Source organism: Erythrolamprus reginae, chromosome 1 (genome assembly GCF_031021105.1).
Source record: "Erythrolamprus reginae isolate rEryReg1 chromosome 1, rEryReg1.hap1, whole genome shotgun sequence".
Taxonomy (NCBI): Eukaryota; Metazoa; Chordata; class Lepidosauria; order Squamata; family Dipsadidae; genus Erythrolamprus; species Erythrolamprus reginae.
In genome coordinates this window covers 197,312,145-197,332,663 of record NC_091950.1, presented here as the reverse complement: position 1 = coordinate 197,332,663, position 20,519 = coordinate 197,312,145, and the positions used below count along the sequence as shown (strand labels likewise).

The 20,519-nt window shown below is 36.0% G+C and overlaps 1 protein-coding gene across 9 annotated transcripts in view; it reads left to right on the top strand.

Annotated features, from left to right (window-relative positions):
* Nucleotides 1-20,519, top strand: part of NCKAP1 (NCK associated protein 1) — a 75,221-nt gene that overhangs the window by 25,387 nt on the left and 29,315 nt on the right. For 4 of the 9 annotated variants that reach the window (XM_070731895.1, XM_070731892.1, XM_070731893.1 and 1 more), the window contains exons 3-12: nucleotides 11,383-11,469; nucleotides 11,666-11,722; nucleotides 12,468-12,610; nucleotides 12,695-12,785; nucleotides 14,509-14,646; nucleotides 16,556-16,604; nucleotides 17,698-17,854; nucleotides 18,858-18,914; nucleotides 19,986-20,082; nucleotides 20,225-20,331. In XM_070731895.1, the coding sequence (XP_070587996.1) occupies nucleotides 11,383-11,469; nucleotides 11,666-11,722; nucleotides 12,468-12,610; nucleotides 12,695-12,785; nucleotides 14,509-14,646; nucleotides 16,556-16,604; nucleotides 17,698-17,854; nucleotides 18,858-18,914; nucleotides 19,986-20,082; nucleotides 20,225-20,331 (983 nt within the window). Of the gene's footprint in view, nucleotides 1-11,376; nucleotides 11,470-11,665; nucleotides 11,723-12,467; nucleotides 12,611-12,694; nucleotides 12,786-14,508; nucleotides 14,647-16,555; nucleotides 16,605-17,697; nucleotides 17,855-18,857; nucleotides 18,915-19,985; nucleotides 20,083-20,224; nucleotides 20,332-20,519 lie in introns of all 9 variants that reach the window. The other 5 variants (XM_070731894.1, XM_070731890.1, XM_070731891.1 and 2 more) reach the window with 2 other exon arrangements.

Here is a 20,519-nt window from a genome sequence, read left to right as displayed (position 1 = left end):
TGCTTTCTCACCTTCTTCGGGTTGCCTCGGGGAAGAGGAAATGATAGGATGGATCTCTTCCTACCTCTGACTGTTGTATTGGGGTTTCCATGACAAAGCATCAGCCAGATTTTTCCCAGCTGGAATTGCTTCAGTTTGAAATTGAAATGTCTAAAGTATTGTGCCCAACGCATTTGCTTAGTAGAAAGTTTCCAGGGGATCTTTAAAGCTTTGATGTTTTTATTATCAGTCCATGCCTAGAAGGGAAGTTTTCCCCTTTCTAAAAATTGTCTCCAGGTCAACAGCACTAAACAGACTGTAAAGCTTCTTTCTCCCAAATTGCCCACCTTCGTTCAGTGGGGTTGAGTTTCCTGGAGATATACGCACATGGTAGGAGTTATCCTTTTCCACTGCCTTGCAAAAACACAGTTGCAATTGCCACATCACTGGCATCTGACTGGATCACTAATTTGTGTTCTGGATCTGGGTGTTACAGGATGGACTCTTGCAAAAAGTCTCTTGAGCCCCTCGAATGCCTTTTGGCATTCCATTGTCCATCCAATTAATTGGGATGGCTTAGGGTTAGTAGGGGATGGTCCTGTTTTTAGCAGTTCCACCAGAGGCAAAACCACTTCAGCAAAAGCTGGAATGAATTGCCAGTAGAAATTAGCAAAGCCTAAAAAGTTTTGAAGCTATTTGCGTGTGCGTGGTGGTTATCAGGCAACTACCGCTTTCACTTTCACCGGGTCCATTTCTATTTCTTCCTTTGAAATGCAATATCCTAAGTAGTCTATTTAGGTTATGTTGAATTCGCATTTGGGTAGCTTAACATAGAGCTTGGCTGCTAGCATGTTCTTCAAAACTTGCCGGACCAGTTTTGTGTGTTCTTTACTGTATAAGAGGATGGTATCCAAATAAACGAGAACCTCTTTGTAAAGGTGGGGGTGCAGCACTGTATTAATGTATTGCATAAACATTTCAGGGACTCCCTACAGCCCGAAAGGCATGACTCGGAACTGGAAACTCCCTAAGGGGCAGTTAAAAGCATTCTTCCACTCATCTCCCTCTTTTATTCTTATGCAGTAATAAGTCTCTCTCAAATCAAATTTAATAAATATCTTCCCCTTGGACAGATGATTCAGTAAGTCTTTCATGAGGGGGAGGGGGTAAGTGTTTTGCACACACATATTGTTCAGGTTTCTAAAGTCGACAATCAAGTAATGAACCCCCATCTTTTTTTTCTTTAAAAAGTATGGGGACGGCTACCCTTGACTTAGCAGGATAAATCTCCTCTCCAAATTCATATCTATGTACTTTCTCAGTTCTTCCAGTTCTTTTGGTGCCATGGAGTACATTTTGGGTTTTGGGACCAGGTTTACCCCTGGTTTAAATTCTATTGCACAGTCTGTTGGCCGTTGAGGGGAAAGTTCACTGCAATTCCTCACTAAAAATCCTTTCCAAGTTCTGGTACTCAAACTGCCATCTACTTGAGCCCTGGGGCAAGGCCTTTTTCGTTGCAGTAGCAGAGGGGGCCTCTGCTGCATCTTTTGGAGGCTGTTTCCTCTCACAGGTTTCTGGTGGAGGAATGGGGCCAATGTGAAGGTTTAAGCTTTTGGTATCCATCTCCCACTGTGTGGTGGGGTCCTTTTATCCAACCAGGCTAGGCCCAATACGACTGCTTCAGACATCTTAGGGGGAACTATAAATCAAATGGGTTCATGGTGATGGCCCATTTGCAGTTCCACTAACTCAGTTAGAGGGTGGCTGGATAAGAGATCCGTCCACTTGTTGGAATCAGATGGGGTTGGCTAAAAGTCTTGTTTTGATTCTCAGTTTTTCTACTACTGTTTTACTAATCAGGCATCTCGAGCAACCTGTATCTATCGGGGCATCCATTTTTCCCTATTCCCTCATGTCTATCACCTTAATTTTTGCCTTAAGGAGGAATGGGCAGGCAGCTTCAATCACTATTAGATCATCTTTTCCACTGCCCCCCTGATCCCATCTTGGGCTGAGCTCTTCTGTTGGAGATCTGTGCCATTTGGAACAATGTATGACCACACACGGTGGAGGAAGCAAGCTAACTTCTTTGGGTCATCATCAAACCTGGCTCAAAAAGGTCATCGGGATGGCGGCAGGTGCAACCACTGCCATAGGGGCTGCGAACAGAGAGTGGACCCCTCCTACTGGAGCATCCCCCATGGGGGGGCTCTTCAGTCCGATCTCTTGGGATGGAGGAGGCGGCTGTATGGAAAACAGGGTGCATGCCCCCACGCTCGCTGCAGAGAATCTTGGCTGCATGGTTCCACTGCCTGGAAGGAGGCTAGGTGCCCATTGTTTATGTTTATGTTTATTTAGATTTGTATGCCGCCCCTCTCCGCAGACTCGGGGCGGCTCACAACAAAGTGAAAAAAAACAGTTTACAACAAATCTAAATTCTACTAAAAACATTTAAAAACCCCATTTTCTAAACACACATACATACACACATACCATTCATAAATTGTATATGCCCGGGGGAGATGTCTCAGTTCCCCCATGCCTGACGACACAGGTGGGTCTTAAGAAGCTTACGAAAGGCAAGGAGAGTAGGGGCAGTTCTAATCTCCGGGGGAGTTGGTTCTAGAGGGCCGGGGCCGCCACAGAGAAGGCTTTTCCCCTGGGGCCCGCCAACCGACATTGTTTAGTTGACGGGACCCAGAGAAGGCCCACTCTGTGGGACCTAATCGGTCGCTGGGATTCGTGCCCGTCCTATCCCTGGACCAAATACCACCCCCGGTGGTTTTGCATCTGGTGATGTCCCTGGGTCCCACTTTCCGCGTTGGAGGCTTCCAAAACTGGGTCTAGGTGCTGTCCTTGGCTCTGAGTGAAGGGTCACCCAGGTGGTCTTCAAAGGCAGAGGTTTTTGGAGTCACGGATCGAGGACTCCCATGCCTCCCACAGCTAGTTCCTCAGCTTGTTTTTCCTTCTCCATTGCACCTGAGTCTTCCCACTGCCCGATACCAGGAACAGTGGTTGGGGCTCAGGACCCCAACATCACCCCAACTGGGGTAGCTGGATGAGATGAAAGCTTAATGAGTATCGGGATAAATTCAGCATTCCAAATAACATCCAAGAAATAAATCGGAGTCCAAACCTAAAATACAGATTTAAAATATTTAAAAACAGATTTTATTTCACCAAGATAATCATTTAAGCAATGTTTAAATGAATTGCCTAAGATTGGTTAGGGAACATGACTATGCTGAGTGGTTGTTATATGTTTCATGGTGGATGCTACAATTAAGATGACATAATTATTGCTTGAGTTACATCCATTCACTCTATTGGATTATTAAATGGGTGTGGTCCATATCTAAATGATTGTCTCCCATTTATTTATATTTGTAGTTTCTGTAGCTTTCTGCTCCAGTACTTGAGAGCAGAGCGCTAAAGTAGTTTTAATAGCCACTTCCTTTGCCAGGGTCATGTGATTGCTTAGTAAGTAGTTCCCAGCTGTTTTTCCATACAGTTGATACACAACTATTTCATTGGGGAAAACATAATTTTTCTTTGGAGGAGGCATGCAAGACTTTGGGGGTGGGGAGCACTGCTTTTTCAATGATTCAACGAGAAAGTCTTCCATAAATTACATAGCATCATTTTTGAATAATTTGCTCAGCAGTACTATGTTCTATTTTATAAATATGGAGACAAGTGAATATATGAAACTGCAATAAAAAGAATCATGTTTAATCTGAAATTATTAGAGGGTCTAATGTTAAATGTAGCAGCGAAGTATGTTTCAGATTCTGACTTTTCAAAATGTTATCTTGTATGAGGTCATTAGGCAGTACAGTAATGATATTTCAGTAGCATTGTGTAACAATTATAATATTGAGAGGAGACTTGGGTTCAAATCCACCCATTAATTAAAAATTCACAAGGTGATTTGGGGTTCTTTTCTTCTCTCAGTTTACCCAACCTCACCAGATTGTTGTCGTTAGGAAAAATTGGATGAGGGAGTGTTGGGTGTCTCCTGAATAAAATATGGAAAATAAATGTTCAGTAGCTTTATTTACAAAAGAAAAATCCTATGCTACATCTATAGGATTTTTGAAACACACGCTATACTATTAAAGATACAAGTTTGATTTTTATGGTCATGATTTCACTTGGTGAATTGGATTATGAGGAAATAGTAAAAAATAAAAAAGACTTAAACTTTTAAAGATTTTTTTAAAAGACAACTTATATTTCTCCACAATACAATATTTATTTAAATATTATACAAATATATTAAAAAATACATTTGCATAACTCAAGCCATGTGAATTATCATGGGACTAGGCAATGTATTGTATTTCAAATGTTCTGTTGCCAGTGTGTTACTCTTCCCGCAATTCTTAAGACACATGAAAATTAAGGTGTAATCATTCAACAATATAAACGTGAGTTTCTTACTTTACAATCATCCAAATGAAATGTCAGATTGATTGACATTTGATCAGTTAAACAACCCATCCTATACTGGCTACAAATTAGTAAATGATTATGCAAAAAACAAGTACAGTATTCTCTAATCTCAGTTAGAAGCTTTGCAGCAGTTCCTGTTATATGTACTCAGTTTAAATTTTGACTCCTAGCAGTTTCATGCCTCTGCTAATTACTACTTTGTATGGGCCAACTACTGCAGGGACCTGATTTACAGGTTATGCATGAGGTAGATAGGCAGCCTCAGATGTTTGTATATCCTCCAGGATTGTAGTGTACAGTACAGTGGTACCTCGAGATACGAGTTTAATTCGTTCCGGACCTGGGCTCTTAAGTCGAGCAGCTCTTATCTCGAACGACTTTTCCCCATAGGAATTAATGTAAATAATTTTAATTGGTTCCAGCCCTCAAAAAACTCACAAAGTTAGTCTAAATTATGCAGAAAGACATGTTTTTAATGAAGAAATGTACATGTACATATAAATGAATAATGAAGTTTCTTTCACTTAACTTGTAAACTTTCTTAAACTTTTAAATTTACATATGTTCAACTTCTCTGCCACCCAATCCTGTAGGACAGAGGTCCCCAACCCTTTTTGCACCAGGGACCGGCTTTAAGCGATCAAGAGAGGAATGGGTGAATGAATGGACGGAGGGTGGGAAGGAAGGAAGGAAAGAGGGAAGGGACAGGAACAGAGGAAGGAAGGAAGGAAACTTATGAAAGGGGAGAGTAAGAGAGGAATGAGTGAAGGGAGGGAGGGAGGGAGGGAAGAAGGTGGGAAGGAGAAAGAAAAGAAGAAATAGAGGAAGGGAAGGTAAAAGAGAGAAAGAAAAAGAGCAAGAAAGAAAGCTGCAAGCACCCCCCCGAGCCCCCCAGGCCGGCTGCAACCTTTTAAAACATGCGCGCCGCTTCGCAGCTGTCTCCTGAAGCCGAACGCGGAAGTTAGCGTTTGGCTTCAGGAGACAGCTCCTTGGCGCTTGTATCTCGAATTTGGGCTTGTAAGTAGAACAAAAATATCTCTCCCCTCCCAGCTCTTATCTCGAGTTGCTCTTAAGTAGAGCAGCTCTTATGTCGGGGTTCCACTGTATTTCTTTACAGGGCTATGTAATTCAAGGCAAAAATCAGGATGATAAGTAACTTTTCTTTCTCCATGTTGCTAATTTGTACTATATATCCAATGGTGGGATTCAAATAATTTAACAATTGGTTCTCTGCTCTAATGATCAGCTGGGTAGGTGTGGCTCAATGGTAATGTGGGCGTGGCCAACTGAACCTCACATAGATGGGTGCTTAGCCTTAGCTGTTACAATGTAATAAGGGTTAACCAGAGAGGAAGGTTCTGTAAGCAGGGCAATAAAGATTAGGCTAGAAACAACCCCAGAATTTTTCTTTCCTGCCTTCCTTACAGCATTAGCCTGTAAAGTGGGAAAAAAACAAAATGAGATTTCTTCCAACAAACCCTTGTCCAAAATCCCATCACTCTCCCATTTAAAATATAAAGTTTGACTAAGTTGACAGTTTTACTGTGGCATGCTTAAGTTGGAGATGTGGTGATTTATTAAAAGAAGTGGGGGGGGGGGATGAGAAAGAAATATTTTACTAATATTTTCTTTTCACTGACCCGCCCATTCCCAGAGCTGCAGAGTTGAGAAGACTGCTGGCAATAGTTACAGTAATGACCGACTATAGAATCACATTGAACAGAATGTTCTACTTGCATCACCTAACCAATTCTCTTTCATAAGATTTTGTCCCAGAAAATAGTAACCTTCCTTTGGGAAGGAACTGGTAGAAGTATTGCAGAAGTTAATCAGTAAATATTTAATTGATGTATTGCCAAAAAAAAAATTATATACTTTCATTACTTTCCTTGAATTGTTAGTCATTAGATAGACTCAACTGTACCATGAACTGCAAAAAATGAACATCTTGCTATTTTAGAAATTATTAATAATAGAATCTAAACATTAAATACTCTAAGTAAAATTAGGAGAAATAAAACCAGAAATTTGCCAAATCCTTATGCAACTTAAAGACATTGAATGGAATAAATAATAATTCATTTAAAACCTAAAATATGGTCTACTTAAACGTTTTCCTCCTTTATTTTCATTTTATCAAGTTTTTTTCCTGATATATTATAGTTAAGAATTGATTGTGGTTGCTGTCCCTGAAACTTCTCAAAAAACCTGCTAGAGATACTATTTAAACTGTCAGAAAAGAAAAAAATTATTAAATACATATTAGCTATCTTATGTAAATTCACATTTGTATTTATTTATTTTTTGCTCTATTTTTAGAATGGAGATCCCTGAATATTACCTAGAAAACATATATTGACTTTAGCGCAAAAAAAAGTTTCACTTTGGAAAGATCTTAAGAGATTCTAGAATACAGATGAAAATTGTTAATGTAATATGTGTCTTTAAAAATGGAATCTGTGTCTTTTGCATAGTATTCATTGATGACATGTAAAATGTTTGCTGTACTTCTTACAATTGAAGCTAAATTATGCAATTATGAAAAATAATAAAAAACAATAGGCTGCAGAATAGCAAAACTGTTTGCAACAGCATTATATCTCCATTTAATTAATATTTGTACAAGCTTCAACCAAGTATTCTAGCTTATTTGCAGAAGAAAAAAGTTCTGTAGAGCACTTAATCCTGAAGATCTCAAATGAGGGATCAGATGGCTACTGTTATTGCATATGTGAAAACACACATCAAAATCATTCCTCCCCAAAAAGCTAGATTCATCTTTCAAATTACAAGGCAGTTGATTAGAAAGAGAAATAATAGAGAGAAAAAGTAGGAAAACCATGGCTTTTAAAATACTTTGTTAAACTCCTCAAAAGTAACTCTATTCTGGTTTTACAAGGCCAGAATGGAAAAGGCCCTTTAATTGAGTAGTTAGCAACATTCCAAGCTGGGAAGTCATTGGGGAATTTTGTGGAATGTTTTTCCTTATGTAACCCCCCTGCCTGATTTCTCCACTTTCTAATTTGACTTTTCTTATGCCTGTTTCTCCCCTTCTCCACTCCTTTCATATTTGATCATTTTTCTAGCACTGATGGGTAACGAAGTGTCTGTAAGAAAACAACCAACCTTTAAGAACCGTCCTTTCAATTTTAAGCTACATATATTCTCCTTTATGGATTCTTTTTCTGTTCAGGGTTTTTTTGTGTGTGTATTATCAGTTAGCACAAATTATTCACAACTTTCTTCATTTTATTAATGAAAAATACTATTAAATCTTATTAAAAGTTGTGGATTTAAGCATTTGGAGAGATTGGATTAAATAATTGGCAAGGTCACATCAATATCAAATATATTGATGTTTTATAATTTTATAATACTAAGTTTTCTAAAAAGATAGAAAAATATTTTATATGAAATGTACTTCCAAGCTGGAATCATCTCCAGTATTTTCTGTGAAACACTCATACATTGGCTAAGAAAAGATGTTATGAATATCTTAAATTTGAGTCCATTTTAGTATAGAATTATTTTTAATACTAGGGAAAACATAAAAATATCAATTTATTCCAAACCAAATTATACAGGTTGAACAATAATAGTTTTGCAAAATATACATTTTTAAACGCATCTTGATTTAATTAATGACTTTATCTATTTTTCTTGCTCTTGAGATACATTGACTCTTAGGCTATAAGGCTATATTGATAATATTGTGCCATCTTAGTTAATCATCTCGCATTAGTTGCTTATACTATTGACTCAACAGATATACTCCAAGTGGATAAAAGAATATTATGAACTTGATTACTAATGTCAGTTAGAAAGCGATGAAGAATATCAACATTAAGAATGATCACCTTGAGATGATATGACTGGTCTGTTATGGCTTAGCTACGTAGATATACAATAGAGATAATCCTCAACTTGCAACCATTTGTTGAACAGCCATTCAAAATTATGCTGGTTCTATACAAGGGGGACTTACAATAGGTACACAAAGTTGTGGTCATCGTAGAATCCCTGTGGTCAAGTGATCATGATTGCTGGCCTGCTGGCATTCCCCATTTCCCACTCATGGTACCCATCACACGCTGGCTATACCCTTCCCCATTTTAGCGAAGGGGGAAAAGTCATGATACATCCCATGACAATGCGAGTTTGACACCCCTGATCTATACTCTCTTATGCAGGACTGTAGCTTTTTCCTGCTGAATGACCTGCACAATCCTGAAGTTACGACAGTTGCCAGGCCTGACAGAATTGCTGTTGCTAATTGGTACAGTCACATGATATCACATTTTGTGACCAAATCACTTACTGACAGCAGTCCTACTTCAAATTTATTTTATATCATGGGTACTACTTACAGCTTCTTTCCAGATAATGCAACTTCAGGTTATCCATCCCTAATTTGCTTCTGGATTGCTGTGAAGTAGGAAAGAAGAAAACCAGTTTTAATTTTCCCTTGTTGACTTTATTTTAGCTAAAGAAATTGTCATATGATCTTCGGACAACACAATCTAAAAAGCAAACCACAACTGCTTTGCAATTATGCAGTTAAGAAAATACAGTCTTAAGTTTGCACAGATATGTAGCTAAGCCACAATTAGCCAAAACCTAAGATACTCTGCAAATAGTTACAGTACTTCAGTATCTCTGGAATTGTATTTTAGATTACCTCAATCCAAGTGATATATCCTGAGAATGGAACCAAATATGGCCTTCATATTTCTTTTGTTGTCTGTTTAAAACCAGTTACCTGCTTTTGTTTCTTCTGATTATTCTATCTTCTGAATTATATAATGGGTAAATGTTTCCATAGTTGACTAATCTGCGTTAATATGCATTATCCTTGTAAATTCTTCAGCACATCTTATTTTATCCATTACTAGTAACCACTGTCAACGTCAGGTCTTGTTTATGTTTCCAAAAATTATTCCTAGTCATGATTTTCAGGTGCAATTTACCTGCACTTAATTAAGGTATTTTAGGAGATAGTTATAGAGAATTGCTTGAATGTTTATGAAAAAAAATAGAAAATAACATTCTATTTGACTTTTGTAAACGGATTGAAAATTGTATTACACTTATATATTGACCTGTCCTAAGACCATTTCTAAAAGGTCATATCATTTATCTTGCGTCCCATCCTCAATTAACATAGCATATTATACATACAGTTTCAAATCTATGACACTGTTCATGAAACTCAGAATGAAGCTTTAAGGAAATCACTGCCTTTATCATAGCATCCAGGGTGTAATGTATGTAGCACCCCAAAAGGTAACATTGCTGAAAAATACTGTGTGAAAGCTTATGTTCACTGATGTTTTCATATTTCATTCTTCCATATCTTCACCAATGTCTTAACATGCTAGCCTCTTCTTTCTTTTTCAACTTTGTTTCTTTTGTTGCTTGTGTTTCAATGTATATTGTGTTATATTGGCCTGGTTAAAGAACCGTTACGTATTTTATGTTTGTATCTACATTTTATTTTGCATGCTTAACGTGGCTTTGCCTGGATATTCTTTTTGGTAAGTTCTGAATTTTAAAAGTGTATTGTTTTTCTGTAGTAAACTTGTAAATTCTATATTCACGAATCTTTCCCACATCAAAAAATCTATCCTTCTTTTCATCATGCTTGATTTGTGCTTATCAATGGTTTTGTTTTGGCTAATTATCTGTACAACCAATACATAACACTTTTAATTTCATATTTAGATATTCTGTGCCTATGTCACAGTTTCTGTACTAATGGGTACTAATTACTTAGTAATCAGGACTACCATATTTTTAGAAGTATAATATGCACCTTCCCTCACCTCCAATGAAGGTGGAATTGTTGGTGGGTCTATAAACCAAATATAGTCATTTTTGGCCTCCCGAAGCCCCGCCCTGGTTCCCATTGTTGCAAAAAACTGGGTGCGCAGAGGGCTTGGGAGGCTTGCAGAGATCTCCTGGAGGCCAGGAAGCACAAAACCTTTTTTCCCCCCTTACTTACCTATTTGAAATCTTGCTGCATCTTATACATTGGTGTGCCTTATAGTCTGAAAAATATGGTAATTCAAGATAATAGTTGAATATAGTTGGAATCATTTTCAGATTTCATGAAAAGATTGCAGAGAGCCAGTGGAGTCCTCTTTGTGTGTGTGTGTGTGTGTGTGTGCGCGTGCGTGCTTGTGTGTGTACCTTTACTCATGAAATGTGTGCACACACCTGTGTTTCACAGAGAGCTACTCATTATTTGGAATGGGTGGCTGGCTTATTTATATGTACACATAATTTGTACTATGTACTCAACATTTCAGTGGGAAAGTCAAGAAAAGAAACAAAATATCTGACTTACATGATGTGTTAGCCAATCTGACTGATGAACAGATACACACATGGTACCATCTCCTTTCCTGATTTGCATTGCTCTTTAACCATGGTCTGTGCATAAATAGATGGAAAGAAAAAATATATATCAATAATTAACCTTTGCAAATTTCAATTCATGCTAGCTTGGAAGGGCCATCCTTTCTAAGTTTAGGTAATGCTTTGGTCTTAAAAACAAAGCCACACACAATGGTTAAAGTATATACATTTCCTTGAAGTAATCTGGTTAATTTAGATGTAATGCAAACAAACGTTCATTCTATCCACCCTCTTGCTTCTCTAACTGCCAGCATTATGGTAGATGTTTGTATTCACAGGGGAGAACTCCACTGAGCTTATAGCAGGAAAGACTGCATCCTGCTATTTATTGTTTTTCGTAAAATTCCTAAAAAATACAACTTGATATTAGACCTATACAGTAAAATCATCAATAAAAATAAATTATGGAAAACTTGATTCATATGCTTCTTGCAATATTATTTCTTGATTTCCCCAAATTAAACTATTGCTTATGCATAAGAATATGCATAAATGTTTAAACTTATTGTTTTTTTTAATTTACAGCAACAGCTAGCTCAGCTGCAGAAAGAGAAATCAGAAATTCTGAAGAATCTAGCTTTATATTACTTCACTTTTGTTGATGTTATGGAATTTAAGGTACGCATCTAAGTATAGATTAACTTCCTTGAGAGGCTTCTAGCTTGTAGCTAAAAGTTCCCATTAAGTATAGATTAAATCATTCGCTATGATGTTACTTTGGGAATTATATATAGCCTATCATAAATTATTTGTTACTGTAAAATGTTGTGGTCTAATAAACAATCATACCTTTCTCTTCCTTTTTATTTCAAAGGATCATGTCTGTGAACTATTGAATACTATTGATGTTTGCCAAGTCTTCTTTGATATTGTAAGTCTGAAAAAAAAAGAATCTTTCAAGCAAATAAGATAAAAATGTTATGAGAGAAAAAAGCTCTATCAGAAATATATGTTCAATTTAGGGTTTTTAAATGTGCACAGTATTTAATTTTTATGTTTTAAAATTAAATATTACAAGCTCTAGAAGCTGTTAAAAATTCAGGCAATGATCATTGATGTTAAACTGCCAAACTATGGAGCTTCCCAATGAATTTTGGCAAAACGAAGTCATTGGCTGAATAAGTTTAATAAATTAATAGGGTTAATTATCGTTAAAGTTTTTTCTTTTAAATTTTCCCAAAACTACAAAAAAAAATCAAATTCCTACTTCTCTGACTGTTCCATACAACAGTATACCGATTTGTCAGGAAGAGGATGGAGAATTAGAATATCAGCTACCGAGAGAACTTTAAATTTTGTCATTAACTCCTTTTACAACCCAGAAATGTATTTTCAAGACATTTGACATTATTTTATTAGATGAGCTCACATGGAAGATTTTGGCTGGGATAAGTTAAAAGTCAGACTAAATCTGAGAGCTCCAAATGGTTGGGCCTGTGTCACTCACAGACACCAGGGTCAATGGGCATGGGAAAATGAGCATGGGAAAATGCATGAAGAATAAGAACTTGAAGGTGACATGAGTAATCGGCTGTAAAAAGTGTGTATTGTTTAATCAGTGAATTTGATTTTGCATATATATTTTTTAAAATAGCTCTTTTGTATTTTAATTTCAGACCGTAAACTTTGATTTAACAAAGAACTATCTAGACTTAATCATAACCTACACAACATTAATGATATTGCTGTCTCGGATTGAAGAACGGAAAGCCATCATAGGATTATACAACTATGCTCATGAAATGACACATGGAGCAAGGTATCTGGTTACACTGGGGGCCTTTGGGAACTTCATTCACTTTGGACAAGTATTTTTTACACTGAATTCTTCTTCTGCTTTCAGTGATAGAGAGTATCCACGTCTTGGCCAGATGATTGTGGATTATGAGAATCCGTTGAAGAAAATGATGGAAGAATTTGTACCACATAGTAAAGTATGTGTGAACTTTTCTGTTTGCTGAAATGTATATTTAAAATTCAGTTAATTGCTTTATAACAGGGGTCTCCAACCCTGGCAACTTTAAGCCTGGAGGAATTCAACTCCCAGAATTCTGGGAGTTGAAGTCCTCCAGGTTTAAAGTTGCAAAGGTTGGAGACCTCTGCTTTATGTGTCTGTCACTATTTTCTTTAATGATTTAAAAATAATTTTAAAAATCATTAATTAGGCTAGTTAAATAGATAAAACTTTTTATTTGTTCCTTGTAAGCAAAATTGTGTAAATTGCTGTGTTATTGTGATTCCTTTATGCTTTATCAGTGATTTCTGAATTTGTAAATATTTTATAGTGAGATAATGTTCAGTCACTTATTATGTCTTGGATTATAACCAACATTTCATAGTCTTATTCAATTCAATATTTTAGCCTTCACTGTCCCTTTTAGTGTTATGTATGCTTACCACATTTTCTCTGTATTTTCAAAAATATAAAAACATATAATGATATATTATTTTCAATAATATATAAATAATTATATTTGATACTTTGGGATATAAAGTTTTCACCTCCTAGACTGTACTTGCAGTAGTCCCATTAAAGAAGAATTTTACACACTGCTAAAAATATGACATTCAGATTTTTCACTTTCTTACTGAATGCAAAAGCTTCATGGGTTGGCTGGTAGTGCAATTCAAAGTTCTTTAAAACTCTTCATGATTCATCAGCTGAGTGTTTAGAAAACCACACCCTCCCTGTGAAGTATGCTTGTTCAATAAGATTTGTAGGGAAGTTGTTGAAATAGAAATAGGTGACTCAATTTACTGAAAAGGGATTTCTTTTATTACAATAGCAGGAGAACATAATAAGGTTGATAATATTTTAAATTGTAAATATACAAGGAAATAGTATCGACAAGCTGTAAAGAAAAAAAGAATTATTAATCTTATTTCATATGTATATGTATGTGTACGTTGTATGTTGTAAGTCTTGTGTGTGTGTGTGTAAATATGTTTGTTTTGAAATGAAAATTAATAACGATTATTTTTTTTAAAAGATTTGGGAGGGAAGACTTGTGAACAGATTATTCTCTTATTGCAAGGGCTGTGAGGTTGAATTGTCTCCCCCCCCCCCCCCCCAAAATCTGATTAGCCGCAACTCACTAGGTATTTTAGAAAGTTAATATGTATGGCTTTTTAAGAAGGCTACAGAGGCTGATGTGTTTGGAGTTTCTCTCTTTCCCACAAGAGAAATATCTGTTTTAATTGGATTTTGGCTCTTTTTATATGAAGTGATGATGATACATTGAATGTATTTATTTGTTTTTGTCTTATTACGGAATATGGAAGTGTAAGCCATTTAGAGTCCGATATATTTGGACTGATGTGTAAGCCTTTGTAATAAATAGTAATAAGTTATACTGTTTTCTTTTAGCGAAAGATATAATGTGAATTTACAATATATCCCATTAGCGAGAGATATAATGTGAATTTACAATATATCCCAGCTGGTTTAATGCAGGTTTAGCTTGCCAGTTCTCTGACTATACAGGCACTTAAAAACAACAGGGTGCATTTTATATGTAGTCATGTAAAACACTACTTTTAGGATGCAAATTGGAGTCAATGTTCGTGTTCTGTTCTGACTTTCTTAAACATGAGTGACATTGGATATTTGAATCTGTGATATTAGATTCAAATGTTTATTATTAATTTGTGCTCTAGGCTCTTTCGGATGCCCTAATCTCACTTCAGATGGTCTATCCTCGTCGGAACCTTTCAGCTGATCAGTGGAGAAATGCCCAGCTCTTGAGCCTCATCAGTGCTCCCAGCACAATGCTTAATCCTGCACAGTCAGACACAGTATGTCACTCTTTGATTGATCTGTGTTATATTTATGTCTTGGAATAATTCCTTCTTTGGTTCTTCCTCATACCATAGGGAAAGGGCAACTCTGATTATGGGTAGGGAGGAATGGAAAACTTTCATCCACGAACCTTAATTATCCTTTGAATTCAGTTTGCTTGCTGAGTTTATATATTATGCCTAAATGTAGGTTAACATAAATTAAGTGATGCATATATTCAGGCAAATAAGTGTACTTATTTAAGTAGTTAAAACATGCTTCTGCAGCCTCATGTGGAGAACCCGCAACCATGAGTCTATTTAGACCCCTGAGAAATGTGAAGTAGTAATTAATTAATTTAAAAACTTCAAATACTGGCTGAAATAGTGACATGCTAAATCATAAAGTGTGCATTGCTCTTTTAACGTGGAGGTAGTATTTTATATTAACCCAGTTAATATATTGGTCTGGTATCATAAATTAATACATAAATTAAAAAGCCATCTACAGGCTAACTGAAAGACTATCTGTTCCGATATTGAGGCCAAAAGAAGCATTCTGTAGGCTTACAAATTGAACATTGGAGAGAGAATTCCCTTCTACTGTCAAGACATATCTGAACTTATTAGATTTTGCTATCAACATTAATTAGTAGACATGGATATCCCTGCCCTCAAATAATCCGTCCATTTGTAAATTAGTGATTATCAGCAAATCACATGGTAGTGAATATTTATGGAGAGTTTCAATCATCCATGTCCTGGTTGCCCCAAAGATGCTTTTTCAAAAGACAACTGTACTTTCTTGGTGCATGTTTTTTTTTAAATGTTTTGCTTCTCATCCAAGAACTGAATGAGAAATAAAATTTTTTTTTAATGTCAGCAAAGTCCTATTGCCTTTTGTAATATCACCTTTGGGACAGATGGCAGTGAATTTTCCATATTTTAACCAGTCATTATGTAAATGAGTATTATATTTGAATGCCCCTGCTCAGTTTAGAAGAGGATCTTTATTTTGTATTATTATGGAAGGGGGAGGTTTATTCCCATTTACCTTTTTGCATCATGAATGAATTTTATTCAGCCTTATCGTAATGGTAAGCACCGTATTATGATTACTTTCTCATGCCTCTATCTCTAGTTCTCTTTATTAATTTTATTGCAAGTCAGATTACACTTGGGCCATTAAGCATAGAATTGTAATTTCTATGTTGTGGATGTTAAATGATTAAATTACGGAATCAAAGTAAATAACAAATTGTTAGGCTACAAACAATGATTGCTTAATTTTTTTCATTCCACATACCCTACATATTGTGTTTACATATGCAGTAAGTATATTTAGTTATGCTTCATTGCACAGCACTAATCCATTAGAATTATATCTGTGGCTATCGCAATTGGCAAAATTGTGGTAATAAAGTCATTATATTCTCCCAAGGGGCTCCCATGAGAATCATCACAAAGAAGAGTTAGCTCATTCTTAAATACAGGTTAGAGCGTATGTCTCTGAGCTCAAATTGAATATAAACTATTAAAGGTCTTCACAATTCTAAGTCAGGAGAAATTTCAGTGTATTTATGTGTAATTGTTAGATCATAACAACATGTATGCTTTTATTTAAACTGCCTTTCTCCATTCACACTGTCTCGTAGAATTATAGCTAATCTTCCCTGACCTATATTTTGATCATGCCAGTCTAAAACTTAGGAATTGAAACAGTCATTGTATTTAAAGCAAAATATATATAGATTAAGCCATTTTAGCTTAATCTGTATAAAAAAAATAGACTTTAAACCATTTTTATAATCCTGAAATATTTGTACATTATATTTTCCTGAAAGAATGCTTTTATATAAAACGTAAGTAGATGTTAGATGAAAATGAATCTTTAATGAGGCTGATTAAAATTTGCTTTTCTAAACAGATGCCATGTGAATATCTCTCTCTGGATACAATGGAAAAGTGGATAATTTGTAAGTTTAAATTTACTGATGTGCTTACAAATAATGTTCTTTACTATGATGTCACAGTATCGAATGTGTAAGAAATCATTGAGAGAATAGAACAATTGTGCTATTCTCGGCCCCAATATGTTCATAGCATTAACCATATTTTTTTGAGTATAGTGGCATAAAAAATGATGCTAAACAACATTTCATCTTCAGGTGATGTTTTTGGCTTTTCACACCCATAATTCAGTGATCACATACACATGTGATGTCTCTGTGCTGCCCCACCCCCTGTGCATGCATGCACGATACTTGTTCACACGGTTCTCGACTTCAGGTGGGCCTAGTAGGCCCTTTTTTCGCCCTCCCCAGGCTCCAAAGGCATTCTTGGAGCCTGGGGAGGGAAAAAATGGCTTCCACGTCCCCTGGATGTCCTCCAGAGGCTGAAAACACCTTCCCAGAGCCTCTGGGCAAGCTGAAAATTGGCTGGCTGGCATATCCATGCGCACTGCAGATTAATTAGGGCAACAGCATGCGTGCTGGCAATATAGCTCCGCATGCTACCTGTGGCACACGTGGTTCGCCATCATTGTCATATAACCATTTAATTTACAATGTCATTTGCAACAATCCCAATTGCTGCCTACTGTCATGGGATCACCATTTGTGGTCTTCTGCCATCTACCCCATCAATAACTTGTCAGCTATTGGCCGTGAAGATTGCAAATAGAAATCACATGACCCAAAAATGCTACAACATCATACTCGTAATTGTGAGCCAGTTGCCAAGCATCTGTATTATGATCACATAACCATGAGAATGCTCATTTCTCTCATTTGGAGCTGTTGTAATTTCAAATGATCACTGCATGAGTAATCATTAAGTGAGAACTGTATGGTGATTAATTTAAACTTTTACAGGGATGTTAAAATAACTTATCTTAAGATCAAGCAGGTTGAAAATGTATTAATTGGATGCAATAAAACGTATGCATGGTCTATTTTATTTTTTATTTTTGTGGGTAGAATGTAATCGATTTGTATCTTAATATTCTGCTTTGCCCCTTAGTTATTATGATTTTTATAATTCTGTGATTTTCCTCCCCTCGTTTTAAAGTTGGATTTATTTTGTGCCACGGAATCCTGAATAATGACACAACAGCTTTGACTCTTTGGAAACTCGCTCTTCAAAGCAGCTCTTGCTTGGCACTCTTTCGGGATGAAGTTTTTCATATTCATAAGGCTGCTGAAGATTTGTTTGTAAACATAAGAGGGTATGCGGTTTTTAAAAAAAATATGCATATTACATGATGACTGAGATACGATAAAATAGGAGAGAGTCCAGATAATTCTTCATTAACAGATTAGTAGAAAAAGCAGTATTATACTCCACCTCACGCCACTCATTTGTAGCTTTATCATACCCAGATGATGTTTCATCCTCATTGTCTTGTTAAAATGAACCTAAGATTGCCTTTATTTTAGAACATAAGTTTAATTAGGGTCCATAATAGGAATATGTGTTAGTAGCATTAACAGATTCAAAACACTCGTGAAATTAGAAGGGAAGATCAGAGTAATTGGTCTGCCCTATCCTTTTGGACCAGAGAGAATTACATCTATTGAAGTCTTAAGTACATGTTTCAATATTCATTAATAGATTTCATTTTACTTTAAATTTAGAGTATTCATAGCATTGAACCTAAAGGCATGTTGAATTACTAGTACATATTTCATTTGATCATTATTGAAGTACATAAATGTTTCATTGATCCTGTCTATAAGGTGTTGATCTAGTCCTCTCCTCCCAGAATGTTTTTTGACTATATTTTTAAAGATCACCCTTTCATTCTAAGCAGCAAACTGTTTCTTAAATTGAAAAGTAAGACAGGCATGGTTTCTGTTATGTAAGAAAGACTGGATATATCTTGAAGTAATGCCTGGAGATTTTAAGGTTAATGTTGTTAGAAGAGCCAAAAGAGAATGGACTGGCAGGATAAAATACAAAAGTAACAGTAGGCACTACTCAGAGCTGTTTAACTTCTAAAATTAAATCTTACTTTAAAATGCGCTTCTTATTCTATGTCTTCTGATTCTGCAAAGAGAAAGATACATAATCCCTTTTCTATTTCTTTGTGTTTATATTGGATTTAAATATATTAAGTAACTCTTTGGGTTTTGCGGAAATTAAATAAAGTAAGATTGTCGTGTCTTTTGTAACTAGAGCCACAGAAAATGTAGATCACCACTATGTTTACATTTCATTTATATTTGCAGATATAACAAGCGTATAAATGACATAAGAGAGTGCAAGGAAGCTGCTGTATCACATGCGTAAGTAGTATACTAAATTGTAACAATTTTAGAAGGCTGCTAATTATGTATTCATACCCATCTAAATTTTATAGCTTTATTAATCAAGTTAAAAGATAGATTTAGATCCCATTTCACAAAGTGAAAGCCATTCCAATTTTTTTCTTTCCCCTTCTTGCAGCTGCACATCCACACAATTCAGAAATGTTATTGGTGTGTGTGTATGTGTATCTTCTTTTGTGGAATTTGTTTCAAGGGGGAGAATAACAACATGTCCCTTTATGGCCGAACATAATTATCCTCTGGCTTCTTCAGCTGGATTGTCAAATCCCAGTGTATGTTTTCTAACATGCAGCTCACTCTCTGCTATCTTCCATAGTTGATCTGTTCTTGAATTGTATGTTTTTGTTAAAACATTTAAGAACAAAGTTACTAAATAGATGTTAAACAATTCTAGATTGAATTGTTTAAAATTTTATAAAAAATATTAAAAGTAATATTTATAAATAATAGGCTTTAACAAAAAATAATTCGACTGCAGAATTATATGGTTGATTACTAGCCAAGAAATTCCCAAACAACTTGAGATTTACCGTATTTTTCGGAGTATAAGACACACCTTTCCCCCCTAAAAGGAAATATTGATGCATCATATACACTGAATACAGCCATTTTTGGCCTCCCAAAATCCCACCCCCACATCCCATTTTTGCTAAAAAATGGGCCCAATTTTCACAAAAATGTGCACGTGAGGGTTTAGGAAGCTTGCAGGGTGCTTCTGGGGGAAGGCAAATCACCCCCATATTTGTGAAGAAAAGAAAAAAATAGCCAAAAAACAGGGACTTTTTTGTCTTCACCGAGCCCCCAGAAGCACTCTGCAGGTCTCCCAAATATTCTTCATACCCCATTTTTTGTAAAAAATGGGTGCACAGTGGGTTTAAGAGGCCTACAGAGGACAAAAACTTTTTTTCTTAATTACCTCTTTGAAATCTTGGTGCATCTTATACACTGGTGTGTCTTGCGGTCTGAAAAATATGGTATTTCTGAAATGTAATATATTGTTAATAATAAAGTTTTGTATTTTTCAAACAGGGGTTCAATGCACAGAGAACGGCGCAAGTTTTTACGGTCTGCACTAAAAGAGCTAGCCACTGTCCTGTCAGATCAGCCAGGACTTTTAGGTCCCAAGGTAAATAAATAATGTTGGGGGGTGGGGAGTTTTCCTTCAGAATTACTAATTATGTGGCTTCATCATTCTGGACAATTCCATTTAACATGCATACATTGTTTAGAAATGAATTGCATTAATAAATGTGTCTCTTTCTTTTCAGGCTCTGTTTGTATTTATGGCACTATCCTTTGCTCGTGATGAAATTATTTGGCTGCTTCGACATGCCGATAACATGCCTAAGAAAAGCACAGATGATTTCATAGATAAGTAAGGCAATAGCTGGAATAACACTGTGGGGCCATATGATATGTTTGTTTTTTGATACTGGGTGTTACTTGTATCCTGGGATCCCAAGATGACATTTATCTCTTGATAGATTAAATAAATGTTTTCTATAACAGCTCCTGAGAGGTCCTTGTAAAAATGAAATTATATCAAAACATGGTATTGCATAT